The sequence below is a fragment of the Molossus molossus genome, unplaced genomic scaffold (genome assembly GCF_014108415.1).
Source record: "Molossus molossus isolate mMolMol1 unplaced genomic scaffold, mMolMol1.p scaffold_m16_p_20, whole genome shotgun sequence".
Taxonomy (NCBI): Eukaryota; Metazoa; Chordata; class Mammalia; order Chiroptera; family Molossidae; genus Molossus; species Molossus molossus.
In genome coordinates this window covers 51,653,036-51,667,743 of record NW_023425356.1, presented here as the reverse complement: position 1 = coordinate 51,667,743, position 14,708 = coordinate 51,653,036, and the positions used below count along the sequence as shown (strand labels likewise).

The following is a 14,708-nucleotide window of genomic DNA, read 5'->3' as shown; positions in this document are numbered from 1 at the left end:
TCCACTTGATGGATAGATCATTAAATAAGAATATATAAATACAGTATTAGCAAAGCTCCTCAGATATTAGCCTGAGGATAGATTTTAGTGAACAGTGCAGTTGGATCTTAATTCATTGCTTGAACTCCGGTACACTGTTGTGTGTATTGTTTAGCTAACTGTATTAGCTAACTTGGGTCTCAAATGCTTTTGGTATTTGTTTGCTGTCTGTTGCATCATCTGTAATATATAGGAAATCAAGATTTTGTTGACTTTACAAAAACATATGGCATGTTCACTGTATATCACACACTCAGCTTTCTGTTTTATTTGCCATGCAGATCTGAACAGAACGGACTCTTTGTTCATACAAATGATAAGAAATGAAAAACTTGTAAGAATATTCATTAGTCGAAGTTTATGGGCAACATCATATATATATATTTAAACTCGTTTCAGATGTCTTAGTCCTTGAGTCAGTCTTAGATTGCTTATTTTGCTTCATTGTTAAAAACTGTGGGAAATTAAAAGAATTGACCTCTTGTAATAGAAGGTGAGTGGTGCATAGGATGATGTACTTGTGAAAATTCATAAGTTTATTCCTGTGGAGAATTCCAAGAAAACCTTATTTGCCCATTGCTCAAAGACATATCCATACTATATTCATTTGTCCCAAGTGTCTTTTTGTAAGATGAGAATAAACAATAAGGAATTATTGATCTGTTTTGCTTTTTCATTTACTTCAGTTTTTCTTGAAGCTTAATTAAAGAAAGATTTGCTCTACCTTCCTCGTTTGTGCTTTATGTTTTGAATTTGGTCCACATTGTGGCCAGAATGTCCAGAGATTGTAAATGAAAATCTAGCAGATGTTCCGAATCTAATCCCAGTTCAGCTTTAGGGTTCTCTCCCCTCGCGCCCTCAGTGCCCTGTGGACACTGCAGGCAGCCAGTGATTTCTGTGTACTGGTTAATGCTTTCTGTTCTTGAAAATGTAAATCCCTGTTGTATGTGTCATTCCATTTAGTTCTGAGTACTGTGTGTCCTGTATAGATCGGAAGGGATTGCAGTAATGCAGAGAGAGAGTTTTATGTCTTCCTGGGGTTAAAGTCTAATGGGAGACACAAAGTAAAAATAATGATAAATTTTAATAAGTGTATGATGGAAATGACACATTTTAGGGAAGAACAAAATCACTTTTAGTAGATGTTCTGCTTCTCAGGAGAATATAGAAAGCCTCATTACATTCCTAATTTAACAAGGAGAAAAGTCTGGGTAAGCTACAGAATTACAGCTTTTTAAAAAGCGTATGAGAAACCTGAGGTTGCCAGGCGAAGTACATTGGACCCAGAGTGGGGAGACGGGCACCCAGGCTGCTCCTCTTAGGAAGCACAGCTCTTTCCGACCCCACCTGAGAGCCGGGACTCCTGTTGGCACTGGATCGGCGGCAGCAACCTTTTGTTGGCAGTGGTATCGTATTCTGCCCGTTCAGACTGTCCGCGTGTGAGGGCGGCGGGGGAGACCAGTGGCCGCTCCAGGAAATGTCTGCATTTGTTTTTCTGAGCGACTTCATCTGGAAGTTAGCTTCGCAGCGACGTCCCAGCGGCCCGTCCCGGCTCGGGACAGGGAGGAGCCTGCGCTCCAGTCTGAGGTCCGCGAAAGGGGCCACCACCAACACTCCTTCCCCTGCCCTCACCCGGTGCTACCTGGCCCTCGGGATTCTGCCCAAATCACACTCCGGGTGCATTTCCCTTGGGATTTGCGTTTTTCTTTCAACGTTTCCACCAACTCGTCGGAGACAACTCGCCGCAGGTGGCCCCACGGGCCTTGGAGCAGACTGTGCGGCCTGAGCACCGCGCGCACAAGCCCGCACCCACCCGCGTGCGCGGCCGCACGTGGGCGCTCGGCGCGGGGCCAGCGAGGCGGGAGGCCGGGGGCCCTCAACTCCCTCGCTTCCCCCGTGCCCGCGCCCTCGACCCGCTCGCGCTCGTGGAGGCGGGCGGGGCGCAGGTGGGGCGGGCTCGGGGCGCCTGCGCGGGCGGCGGCCAGGTGGGCGGGCACCTGAGCGGGCGGGCCCGGGGCGGGGCGCGCACCCGGAAGAGCCTCGGCCAGCGGCGCAACAGGCGGCGGCCGGGGGCTGCGGCGGCGCGGACCGGCGGGATGGACAAGCTGAAGAAGGTGCTGAGCGGGCAGGACACCGAGGACCGGGGCGGCCTGGCCGAGGTGAGTGCGCCCCGCCCGCCCGGGCAGGCTCGCGGGGCGCGGGGCGCGGCTGCTGGCGCTGCGAGGGAGCCGGCCTCCGGGGTTTCCTGGAGAGCAGCTCTGCGCCCGGCCCCCTCCCAGCCCGCCGCCCTCTCCCGACCCGCGTCCCCCCGCGCCCCAGGGCGGCCCGGCGCTGCGCCCCCGCTGTCGCGCCTGTTTACTCGGGTCCTGCGCCCCCTCCCCGCGCAGGGAGGGCGGCGCTGGAGCGAAACCGGGGAAGGGACGCGGCCTCCGGGGTGGGTCGGCCCGGGCCTCGGGCCTCGGAGACCCAGGCAGGGGCGTTGGGGCCGGGCCAGGCTGGGCGCCTCCCGGGTCGTCGGGGCTCTGCCTACTCGCGCCCGGGGTGTGGCCGTGACACTCCCACCCAGCTGTGTGCACATCTGCGTGTCGTGTACACCGCCCCGCGAAGCCTTGGCCTCCCGAGGGCGGGGACCGCATCGCTGTGCCCACGCTGTCTGCGCGCGCTCCGCGGACCCCGGGGCCGGCCGCCTGTGTTCTGGCCGAGGTCCTGGTGGAGCTGGGAGCTGGGCACGGGCACTGGGTTCGAGAGCCCGCAGAGCGGCTATTTCCTCCCCTGGGTGCCTCTTCGGTTTTGGTTTTTGCTTCTGGGCGACAAAAGAACATGTCTTTACTTCTTGGCGTGTATTTCACGGGCCTCAGTTTCCCCATCTTTAATCGCGGAACCTGTTTTTCCTCCCTGGTTAGCCAGTGTCTCCCTGCTTTCCTCCCACGCTCCTCCGCCTGCTGATGCTGATGCTACTGTGTGTTATAATGCTGGTACCTCCAGGCCTCTGCCAAACCTCGGAAGGGCAGACTTCGCCTTGAAGTGACAGAGGCGTCCAGTGTTGTAGGAATTGAGATTTAACTTTTTTTTTGGTCATTTCACAACAGCTCTGTGAGTTCTTTTCAATTTGTTGCCTTCACTAATCGGTCAAGGCTCAGGAGTAGTTTTGCGAGTTCTCTGTTGCGGATTTCTGGCTCCCATCCCCAACCTCCGACCTCAGGTGGGGCTGAAGAAAACGCAGGGGGCTGGCGGTGCCCCCTGTGCGGAGCTCCGTGCCCGTGGGCTGGCAGCAAGCTTTTTTTTTTTTTTTTATCCTCACCTGAGGATATTTTCCATTTTTTTGTACAGATAGAGTGGGAGGGAGAGAGAGAGGAAGGGAAAGAGAGAGAGAAACATCGACGTGAAGGGACACATCGAGTGGCTGCCACCCGCATGACCAACCAGGGCCGGGGACAAACTGCAACCGAGGTACGTGCCCTTAGCGGGAACCGAACCCGGGTCTCTCTGGACTGCAGACCGACGCTCTAACCGCTGAGCCAAACTGGCCAGGGCTGCAGGAAGCTTTTTTGAGTGGCCGGCATCTAGGCCGAAGCATCTTCTCTTCCGGAAGACTCCTGAGGGGAGGAGTGTTGACCGTGGGGCGGTGCCAACGTTATGTATTTAGGAAATAATCAGGAAGCAGTGGACGGACCCTGGAGAGTGGAGGAGGCAGGGCAGCGTGCAAGCTGAAGGCTGGGCTTGTCCCCTGAAGTGGTGACTCCTGTGTTGGACGCAGCCAAGGGCTTGAAAGCCACGGAAACTCAGGCACGTGTCAAACCCGGATTAAAAAGGGGGGCTGCGCCGCTCTTGTTCTGAAATGCCGCTGTCAGTTTCCTTTGTGTGAGTGGAGATTCCTGTTTATGTCACCAGCAAATGGCACGTCCCGAGTCCAGCCCCCTGGGAAACAGTTCAGAACCGGCTGAATCCATGTTCAGGGTTATTTTCAGCTTTGTTTTTACCGGTCCGGTCAGGCCTCCTTTACAGTGTCGTCCTGGCTGGAGTGTCTCACGTTTCCCGGGGCTTTAGGGCTGGCGGAGCCGCCGATTCTGCCGTGGGTTCTGTCTGAAGTGGGGACAGGCGGCCTCAGTCCCTGCCGTCCCAGCACACCCTGTCGGCAGGCGTTAGGAGAGATGCTTTTACAAACTGCTCCTTCTGACGCAGCCTGTACAAAGATGACTCGTTCTGTGTGCAGCGTAGGAGACTAGGTGATCATTGTGAAGACTCATCACAGGCGCTCACGATGAACTTTCAGATGCTCCGTCTTCATAACTACACCGTCCGCCGCTGGTGTCGGTGCACTTCTTCCTGAAAGTATAGGTTTTATGTCCCTGCAGAGGATGGCAGGGACATACACGGGAGGTTTGAGGGGGCCCCGGCCGGACAGCACAGGAATGAGGCCGTGTCCTTTCTCACCCGCTTCTCGTCGCCTGCCCTGCTTCCCGGACAGCTCTTAGCTGTCCTTCCTTTTGTCAAGAGCTCCTCTTCTGTCCACACCCGAGTCAAAGGGGCCTTTGTGCACGTCTGCCCGTCAGACGGCGTGTGAGCAGACCGACTATTCCCAGGTCCTGTTGCAGCGACCCTGACTTCCTGAACGGGAGGTGGCAGCTTCCCACAGCTGTGAACTCAGGGCGACAGTTCACGGCCTCCGAGTTTGTTTTCGTAAACTGGCAGAAAGGAGTGTTTCGTTTCCCCTGAGTCCAGTGAGAGGAAGTGGGATGGCGGCCTCTTCCTGTCTGTGCCCAAGAACTGGCCACCGCAGAGCGTGGAGGACGGCAGTGGAAAGGCATCTCCCCGTGTCGAGAAACAGGGTGACGTGTGGGTGGAATTCAGCTTCTGAGTCCTGTGGAGCCAACATGTCACCTCCCTTCTGAAGGCACAGAGCAGGCTGCGCCCTGTTGCCAGGGATTTTGATATTTGCAGGGGCTGGAGTCTTTTAAAATATCCCTGCTGGTGCCAAACAGCACTCAGGTGACAGCTCATCCGGTCCTGCACCCTGCTTCTCCCCCTGCACGCAGCCTGGTGTTTCTTTCCACCTCGGCAGGGTAGGTTCTCTGGTTCTCGCACGAGTAGGAGGCGTCGCGGCGTCTGATTGTCCTCTGTTCTTACTGGGAGGTTGAACAGTTTGTCAGAGGGGGTCTGACCTGGTTGTCGGGGCGCCGGTGCAGCCGGACAGCAGAGCATCGCCTGGCTCATTTGGGAGGAGAGGTTTTCCTGTCGTGGCAGCAGGTGGCCCATGTCTCTGGTCCTAACACCCTGCTCCCACTGCATGTCACCAGCTCTGAGCATGCCTTTTTGTGCCGGGTCGTATGTTGCCACATGTTCTCGCAGGCCTGTGTGTGTGTGTGTGTGTCGGTGGGGCTATTGCAGTGTCCTGAGCCCCCTTTCTGTACGTGTGACTCCATGGGGAGGAGGAGAACCCCTTATGGTAACCCGCCTTCACTGCCTTTGTCCCGGGTGGAGATGCAGCCATCCTGGAACAGTGCCTGGCGCACCTGGGGAGCCACTGGCCTCTCTCAGCTTCACTTTGACAGGAAGTTTGGAGACAGGCTGGCAAAGGGTCCCGTGTTGGGCACACTCAAGGCTGAGGGAGTGGCCAGGCCAGTGACCCTGGCAGCCTCTGCTGCCACCTGTCTTCCTCCACCAGCCTGCGGGAACACGTTGCCGGGTGGACACTGTGCTGGTCACACGCATGGTCCTGGGTGGAGAGACCCCGGGCCTGGCCGCCCTGCCTTAGCTGGGCAGGCGAGGCCTTTGGGCTCCGCAGCAGCTGCCTGTGCCCAGCTTGGAGCTGCCGTGGCCACTCCTCAGGTGGACAGACTGGGAAGGTCTCTGGTACCGATGTGGCTGTCGTCTTTGACGCGGGGAGAGAACCCTTGGGAGCTACTCACCCGCTCCTGTTTTAGTGGTTTTCTGGAAATCTTGGCCTCTTCTGAACTTTGCTTTGGGGAGGGGATTAATCTTGGTGGCAGAGTCAGGATGGGTAGGGTGGTAATGAATTAACCAGGCTCTGCCTCGGATCTGGTGACTTGGCTGATACTAGCCCTGAGAACAACAGAAGGACTCGATGCGTCCCGGGAAGGGTGAGTCTTGGCCCCCGAGGGCTCAGAGGTGCGGCAGGAGCAGCTGTGGCTGCTGGTGGGTGTAGGAGTCGATGCCCAGGGGACACAGCCGCCTGGGTGCCATCCCCTGGCTTTTCCCATCTCCTGGGCCTCCGCCTGGCAGACCTCATGCCTCTCCTGTGTGGGCCTGGTCCTGCCGGGGCGGCTGTCTTGCCTTCCAGTTTGTGACATGGGTTGTGCAGTCTCCACTTTTGAAGGTGTCCAGCCTCTGACTGGCTGCAGGACAGGAGACGCACGGATGGAGAAGGAGCTGGGGTCTGTGACCCGGGAGGGCTCTTGTAGCTACGCGCATGGAGGAGTCCGCACCCCTGCCTCCCTCAGGACACATTCACTCTCTGCTTCGGAACCCGGTGGGTCTTGGGTGACGTGTGTAACCTGGTCCTTACAATCGCAGGTGGCCGACGCCTCTTCGTTAAGCTGGAGTACCAGGATCAAAGGCTTCGTTGCGTGCTTTGTTACCGGGATTCTCTTCTCGCTGCTGGTAAGGTCCGCCCCCCAGGCTTTGCCCTGCCCTCCCCTCCCCTCCTCCCTACCTCCTGTTCTCTGTGCTCCTCACCGAGATGCAGGGTAAGGAGAGTGGGTGGAGCGGGAGGTAAGGAGGGTGGGGAACTGGGTTCTCTGTGTGTCCCTGGTTGTGTGGCCCTGGGAGGGGTGCTTCCGGCAGACGCCCTTTGCTTTGTCTTCCAGGGTACTCTTCTGCTCTGGGTGCCGAGAAAGGGCCTGTACCTCTTTGCAGTGTTTTACACCTTTGGTAACATCGCATCGATTGGGAGGTAACAGTTTTTAATCTCACTGTAGCAGTTACTCGGTGGGAAATTGGATGTGGATTGTGCCTGAAGGGTGGGGTGCAGAAGGGTGCCTCAGTGTTCTAAGGATTTGGGGAGAAAAGAGGGAGTCAAAATACATCCCATCCATGTCCTGTCCCTGCCCAGTGTATCTGTGAAATACCCGGGAGGAAGCAGGAATTTGTTACTGTTGCGATTTTGCCCGGGAGGGAGCCTGGCACCGAGTAATTGGAGGATGCGGGTCAGGGTCACAGCACAGCCCTCTGCATGGTCCCGGCTCACTGCTGCCGGAGGCCGAGGCCACGGTTTCCCCGCAGGAGGAGCTGTTACTGTGCAGGGTGTGACCACGTCAGACCAGCTGTGAGGGCAGAGCATCAGCCCAGCCTCGTGCTGCGGGCGCCCGGACCCCGGGTCAAGCTCATTCACTCGGACGCTTCAACTGCGCCGTGTGCTGAAAACTCCGGCTCTGCCTCCAGCCAGGGGGCACTGGCCCCACTCCTGCCCGCCGGCCCTGACCTCCGTCATCTTTCCTCCCCGTCCCCAGAGCCCATCGTTGCTCACTGAGGCTTAGTGTGGACAGTGTTGCTGGCTCCTTCCTCCGTGTCCCTTACATGAGGAGCCTTGATCATACCTTGCTGGGCTCCAGGCACTCAGACCAGTGTGGTTGGTTCCTGCCACAGTGGGGCTCACCGGTTGGCCAGGCAGACAGACGTAAACCGGTAACAGTGGGATGTGGAGAGAGAGGCTCCAGGGGCAGCTGACCTGGTCTGACCCGACTTGGGGCCAGGGAGGGATTCCGTGGAGCAGGTGGCATGCGAGCTGCTCGGAGCTGGGTCATGTCACTCTCCTGAACTGCTGCAGGGGTCCACCGCCCGTCCTCTGTCCCTTCATCACCCCACTGGCCACTCACTTACGGCCCTGCCGAGCTCCTCGGTGGCTCCCGCTCCCTCTGCTGGGAGAGTCCGAGGCCCTCGAGATCCACTGGTCACGCTCCCCACCCCCACCCCGTGTACCCAGCCAGGCCGTGCCTCCTGCCTCTTCCAAACATCTTGGTGCTCAGGCCGCATTTTCCGCGTGGAAAGCTGCCCCACGTGCACCCCCGTCTGGTGGATACCTGCCAGACCTGGCTCAGAAGTGACCTCTTCTCTGAGTCGCCTGCTGGTCACCTGCTCCCCTGCGGAATCAATGACCTCCTGCTTCACGCGGGCTCTGCCTGCCCCACGTGTATTTACATGATGGTGTGACGCCGCGCACAGCGTTTTGTGAGCTGCCTTGTTCCAAGGCCGTGAGCCACTTGGCTACGCATCTGTCCTAACTTACTCGTTCCTAACTGTCCCCAGAGCAGCTCTGTGTCTGGCTGGAAGTGTTAACAAATGATTGAGTGCCCGGCGCTGGCCACCTCCTCAGGTTCCGTTTGGTGAAGCTGATGACAGCCAGGCTGCTGTCCTCCCCCCCCCCCCCGCCCGGGTCCGTGGGTGCCTCCGAGGCTCCCACGGGCTAACTTTTGGGGGCTCTGCTTTGGGTAGAAAGTGTAGGCTATAATGGGGAGTCTAGACTGAGCACGACAAATAGATGGGCTTGTTGTTTAGTCCAAAAGAACTTACAGAAATCCCACTGGTACCAGCTGTGCAGCGTCGCCCAGGGAGGTCAACAAGGGGGCGGACTGAAACTTTCCAGGGCGGGTCTAGGAGTCTGGCTTCACCTTGAATCTTATGTGCTCGTTATGTTTGCTGCATTTAATTTCTGAGACCAGCCTTGGCTACTCCTTCTTGTTCGATGTTGACTCAGGTCGAATGTTTGACCCGAGGACACAGCCTTGAATTCCAGTTGAAACGAAAGGGCCCTGGGAGAGGTGGACATACTTGGAACGTTGTTGTTTTTCTTGAACACTCAGCAGCTGATGTTATCTGCCGGTTGGCTTGTACTAAACCCTGGTCATGACAGGCTGCCCCTCGGGTGATGCTTCGGTGAGGAGTCAGGAAGTGGTGGAAGGCTGGCCCCGCCCTGGTGTGGTTGGCCTGCGGCTCTGCTCTCTCTCACCTGTCACCTCTCAGGTGCCATCCACACGGAAGGCACCCAGGGGTGTCTCGGAGCTTTGGAGCCTCGAGGTGTGGATTTGAAGGCCCGCTCCTTAAACTCCCAGCTCTGTGGTCTTGGCTAAGTCAGCCGACCTTTCTGGGCTTCATTTCCTCATCTCTACAATACGTGTAATAACAGCCGACTCCGAGCTGTTGAGGGGTGAGCCGGAGTCGTGTGTGATGGCTGGCGCCCAGCAACCACCCGGCGGTTCAGAGGCGATATTCCCGTCATCGACTGTGTGCACTGGAGAGGAGGGAGGAAAGTGAGATGCTTTGTAACATGAACTGCCTAAGCCCCTAAGGTGTGGATTTTCTGTTTTAAATTCCCTGAGTCCTTTTGGTTGGTTGGTTTCCATGGGTAGGTTCTGAAGGAAGCGAGGTGGCACCTTTCAGAGAGGGGCCTTCCCACCCACTGGTGATGAGTGTGGTCCAGAGCCAGACCCACACGTACCTGCAGCCTGGCTCCGCCCTGGACCAGTCGGTGGCCTTGGGCAGGAACCCACCCGTCTGGGCTGCAGTTTCATCTGTAACATACGTGTGATACGTGTTCCTTGGGGACTGAATGAGGACAGTGCGCAAGGCCCCGGAGCACAGCACCTGGTGCAGAGTGAGAGCCGGTCCAGCGTCGGCCGTATCACCGCCATCATTGCCACAGGCGTCCTGGGGGGGAGGCAGAGTGCCCGGGTGGCTGTCCTGGTCTGATGGCTCGTGCGTGTCTGCCCACAGCACTGTCTTCCTCATGGGGCCGATGAAGCAGCTGCAGAGGATGGTGGAGCCCACGCGTTTGGTGGCAACCATCATGGTGCTGGTAAGGTCTGCCTTTCTCAGCTGGGCTTCTGGGTGGGAGTTTTATCTCTGCTCTGTGGCATTTTCTTCTTCTCAAACCTTTTCCCTTTCGCCTTGACTTAGTACCCGATGCCCGTAACCACTGTGGCAGAAGGGAGCATGCTCCATCAGATAATTCCCCCCAACCTGGTGTTTCTGTTGGTATTAAGGTTCTGCCAGTTCCAGAAAGCACCTCCATAGGGCGCTGCTTGTCAAACTAGCCAAAGTGATAGGGTAGGAAGTGAGCCCTGACCCCCTCTTGGTGATGGGTGAAGCCACACAGGCCGTAACAGGAGGAAAAGCCTGGAAACACCGGGTTCGTCCTCTAGAGGGCTCCAGTCTCATAGGGCGGGCTCCTTTTCTCTCATCGTCCTGTGACCAGGATCACGTTCGTTATCATCGGTCTTCCTCATGGCCCGTCGCCCTGTTCCCTGCTGTGACGATAGTGCCTCGGTCCTGTGAGCGCAGAATGCCTGTCCGTCCTCTGTGCCCATCAAATCCATCCCAACCTTCAGCAACAAAAACAAACAACAAGCCGAAATCTCTTCCCGGCCACATTCCGTCTGTTACGAGGATCAGGATGGGGACAGGTGGCGCTCGGACAGCGTGCTCTCACGTGTAGTTTGGTTGTGTGCCTCTGAGTGTGCAGACAGGCACGCTCTCGAAGGCCCTGTGCGCATCTGTCCATCGTGTGCTTTCAGCACTGGGCACAGTGCCGGACACAAGGACGCACTTCGTGTGACGTTACTGTGACGGCAGGTGGAGACCTCCGGCACGACGGACGCTCCAGCACCTGTCCTTGGCGTGTCGCGGAGGGAGGTGGCCCGGAGTGTTGTAGAAAGAACTTTCTAAGAAAGGGCCCAGGGAAAGTATTAGGTGACAGGCTCCCAGATCCCCGTGAGAGCGGCGTCTCATGTTAACCGTCCTGGCTGGCTCTTTCCGCTCTGAACGTGTTCGCGGGTGCAGAGGCAGAGGCGCGTGAAACCCACGTTAGCGTGTTCAGACAGAAGGACGCATGGGTGCGTGGGGGCCCGGAGACGTGATCTTTGCTTGCTGGGCAGAGCTTTTTGGGAAAATTTGAAAGCAGAAGAAGATCCTTCTCTTTTCCATCTACTGGAAATCCTACTGGCCAGTTTAATGTCATTTCGACTTTAACTCTTCTGCCAGACGTGGGTGCCCAGGTGGGCGGGGCGTGTCGGCGTGAAGGACGCCTTTGGCCGCTGGGCAGGTGCTGGTGTGGGTGGGCCAAGGACGCGGTGCCTGCGCGGGTTCTCCCACGCCGTCACGCACGCAGCGCTAACCGGTTTCCTTTCTCTCCTAGCTGTGCTTTGCGCTCACCCTGTGCTCTGCCTTTTGGGTAAGTTTGTATTTGCACTTTCCGTCATCGTGTCGGGGTGCGTGCCCGTCGCCCGCGTTCACGGACTGCGTCGCTTTCTTTCAGTGGCATAACAAGGGCCTCGCCCTCATCTTCTGCGTTCTGCAGTCTCTGGCCCTGACGTGGTGAGTGACCGTCTTACCAGGCCCTGCCCGCACGCTCTGACCCATGCAGTGGAGGTGGCACCCTCCCCCACTGCGGCAGGGCTGGGGGCGCGGACCCTGCTCTGGGGAGGAATTCTCAGCCTGCAGGGGGGCTGCGCCCAGAGCAGGCCTGTGTCCCCACCCACTGCCAGCAGAGGGCGTGAGCGGCCTTGGGAGGCCGTCTGCCTTCCGCCTCATTTTCTCTGGGCCCGCGGTCGATTCTGAGATGTTACTGATGTTCCTGAACCACTGGCCTTGGGTGAGGGCCAGGAGGATGACGTCCTACAGGGGCTGGTAAAAAGAGGATGTGAGTTAAAAAGACATTAAAGAGAAAGGAGAGGAGTAAGAAAAATACATTTGGGGTGGGATGCCCCAGTGACGGAAGGACAAGGAGCGAGTGGTCAGCCGGGGACGAGAGCGGTGGCTGGGATCCGCGGGGCTGTGGGTGGCAGGATCAGCATGGACGCTGGGGGCCCGTTGGCCAGGCCAGGGGACTGTGACCCGGGGGCCAGGTGTAGTGAGAGGGTTACCGGCTACACGGTGACTTGAAACCATGGACGGAGCTGTGGGTTCGTGGCCCTTTCCGACTGGTCCAATGTCAAAGAGGGCGGGGTGTCTCAGTGGACTGACTGTCGTCCCGTGGACTGAGAGGTCTGAGTTCGATTCCCGGTCAGGGCACGTGCCCGGGTTGCGGGTTCGATCTCCAGCAGGGGGCAGCTGATTGATGTTTCTCCCTCACATCCATGTTTCTATCTCCCCTTCCTCTCTCTCTTAAAAAAATTCGATAAAGACAAAAAAAAGATGTTTGCTGTGATAGAAAGAATCATCTGCTCCCTTCATTTAATTTGCTCTTCTGTGTGTTTCAGGTACAGCCTTTCCTACATACCTTTCGCAAGGTAAGACTGACTGTTAGGACTTAATACCTGTTGTTTGGGGGGGGCGGTTGCCAAGGGCCTGCTAGTAGGGGTGCTTTCAGGATTGCGTGTTATTTATGTTCACTAAGACCCTTTGAGACAAATAGATGTTCTACACGTATCTATAGGTTAGTGAGCCAAGGCTGCCCCCGTCTATAACCAGTGGGGGGCACTGACCCGGGCCTGAGCATCCTGCTGGGGTGTGTAATGTGTGCACACCGCCATCCTGTGCCTGGCAGGTCCGCGGAGACCTCCTCCGAGGCGGTGCCACTCATGGCGCGGGCCGGGTGCAGGTCCGAGCTCACGCCTGTCCTGCAGCATCTCGCTGACCGGGAACGTGAGGGAGGAGCCTGTGAAGGGAACGGCAGCGGGGCCCGGACTCCCTAGCTCGCAGGGTGGCCCTGGGCAGCGGCCGGCTTTGGGAAGGGCTCTAGCTGTCCAGGGCCCCTGATACGTTATGCGTGGAGTGAGCTTCAGGAGGGCTCTCCTTCGGCCATGAAACCTTTCTCCCACGGAGCACCTCCTGGGACCCCGAGACAGAGCATAGCTTAGGAAACGCTGTTCTAGAATTATCTCGATGTTAGCACGGAGTGTGCTCCTGGGAGGACGCTCCCTCCCTGTGGCGCCCTGCGCCGGGGCCCTAGAGCAGCTGGGACCGGCGCGGAGCTGGGTGAGCCCTGGTCCCCAGGCTGGGGGGAGCGGAGTGTATGGAGCCCGCCCCCCGCTGACTTCCCAGGGGCACGCAGCGAGGTCCCTGTGCTAGGGAGCTCTGGGCAGGCGTCCCTGGGCATGCACCTGCTCGCTTAGCGGGAAGGGCTCCCCAGGGGTTGTCTCACTTAATGCACCGGGAGTCCTGATGCTGGCCACTGGGAAGTGCACCGTCCTGACGCGTCGCTCAGATTCTGGTGGTCTCTGCTTTCTCCCTGTCTCCCGTTGAGCATACTGTCATTTAGTACTGAGCCTGTTCACGGTGCTCACAGTCCCACCCCAGCTCTGGAGGGCGAGTGGGGACATCCCTTTGTAGGACGAGACATTTGACACCCAAACAAGACAGTGACCTGCCCAGCCGGTCCGACCGTGCGGTCTGGGTGCTCTGCCGTGTCTGGGTGCCAGGAAACCCCCACGAGCACCTTGCCGGCTGCAGGAGCCCGGGGTGCCGGTCTCCCATCGACCTCTGTGCCGTTCCTCCTAGGGACGCCGTGAAGAAGTGTTTCTCCGCGTGCCTTGCGTAACCGGTTTCGCGGAGCGTTGGGAGACGCTGTGGACGAAGCCGGCGGACACTTCTGTAAATGCCTTCGGACTCCCTTGCTCAAAGACATGTGCCTTTCCTCTTTCGGCAGCGGGTTTGTGTCACCCGGACGTTTGTGGGTGGCTTTAGGAGGCAACCCTGTGTCCCCAGTCCCAAATGTCTGTAGCACAGTAGGAGGGGTGGGTGCTGTAATTCTGAAGGATTCTTCCTCATCACCCCTTTCTCTCCGGGTGGTGGTCCCCAAATTCTCATAAATAAAAACCGCGTTAAGCAGCAGATAAGCCTTGGGAGCCAGGCGGCGACGGGCCCCATGGGAGACGGCAGGGGGCAGCAGTCGGGCAGCCTCGGGGGCCCATCAGGGCTTTGCAGACTTGACCCTCAGCTTGGAGACCATCAGCCGTGCAGTGTGGACCCGTTTGTTCTCTGGGTCTGGGGACCAGGGACTGCCCCCCTGACCACTGCCTGCCGTGGGGAGCCTGGCTGGGGAGGGAGGAGAGAGGACCCTTTCCGGTGGTGCTTCTGAGTCTGAATCGTGGCTCTTGCAGATTCCGACCGGGCTGTGGGATGGATTTGGAACATCACTGCTCTTTCTCTCAGGTGTTTCTCTTTCCTTACTCACAGCCTCCTGAAACGAGAGAGATCAGAGCGGCGGAGATAGCGCGGCCTTTCCCCCTGGAAAGAGCCGGCGGGAGGGAAATGCTGACAGTTCTCTGCCGAACCCTTTCCCTAATGGCTTAGAATTCCTGCTTTCATTTTCCCTTCTCTCCTGGAGTCTGGGCCTGCGGAGAGCGGGTGGGAAGGCACAGCCCCGCCGTGGGGCTGGCAGGACGTCGGCCACCTGCCCCGTGACCTTCACGTGTCCCCACGTCGAGCCCGTGCTGAAACGCTGGGCGAAGACACGGCACCGTGGGCTGCAGGCTGGTCACGGCGCAGCCTGACGCCTCGCTGCAGACGTGCTTCGTGCCCCCGATCGTGTTGGGTCCTCCGGGAGCCTTTGGCAGGCAGTGGAGGACCTCGGGGCTCGGAGAGGTTGCCAGGTCTACCCAGAGCCACGTCTGGAGGCAGCGTTGAGCCCGGTGCCCCCACTTCCGTCTCTTGTGATCCCGTGTTGCCTGGTGTGGCTCCTGAGTGGCTCCCGTCCCTGGGTCCCTGTTCCATCA

The 14,708-nt window shown here is 58.1% G+C and overlaps 1 protein-coding gene across 1 annotated transcript; it reads left to right on the top strand.

Moving 5' to 3' along the window:
* Positions 1 to 2,098: 2,098 nt before the first annotated feature.
* On the top strand, positions 2,099 to 13,824 carry SFT2D2 (SFT2 domain containing 2). Its single transcript, XM_036272863.1, has 8 exons — positions 2,099 to 2,198; positions 6,574 to 6,660; positions 6,867 to 6,952; positions 9,769 to 9,850; positions 11,189 to 11,224; positions 11,309 to 11,367; positions 12,252 to 12,281; positions 13,492 to 13,824. Exons 1-8 carry the CDS (start codon positions 2,136 to 2,138, stop codon positions 13,529 to 13,531), a joined length of 483 nt encoding a protein of 160 aa, XP_036128756.1. The 5' UTR covers positions 2,099 to 2,135; the 3' UTR covers positions 13,532 to 13,824.
* The last annotated feature ends 884 nt before the right edge of the window (positions 13,825 to 14,708 follow it).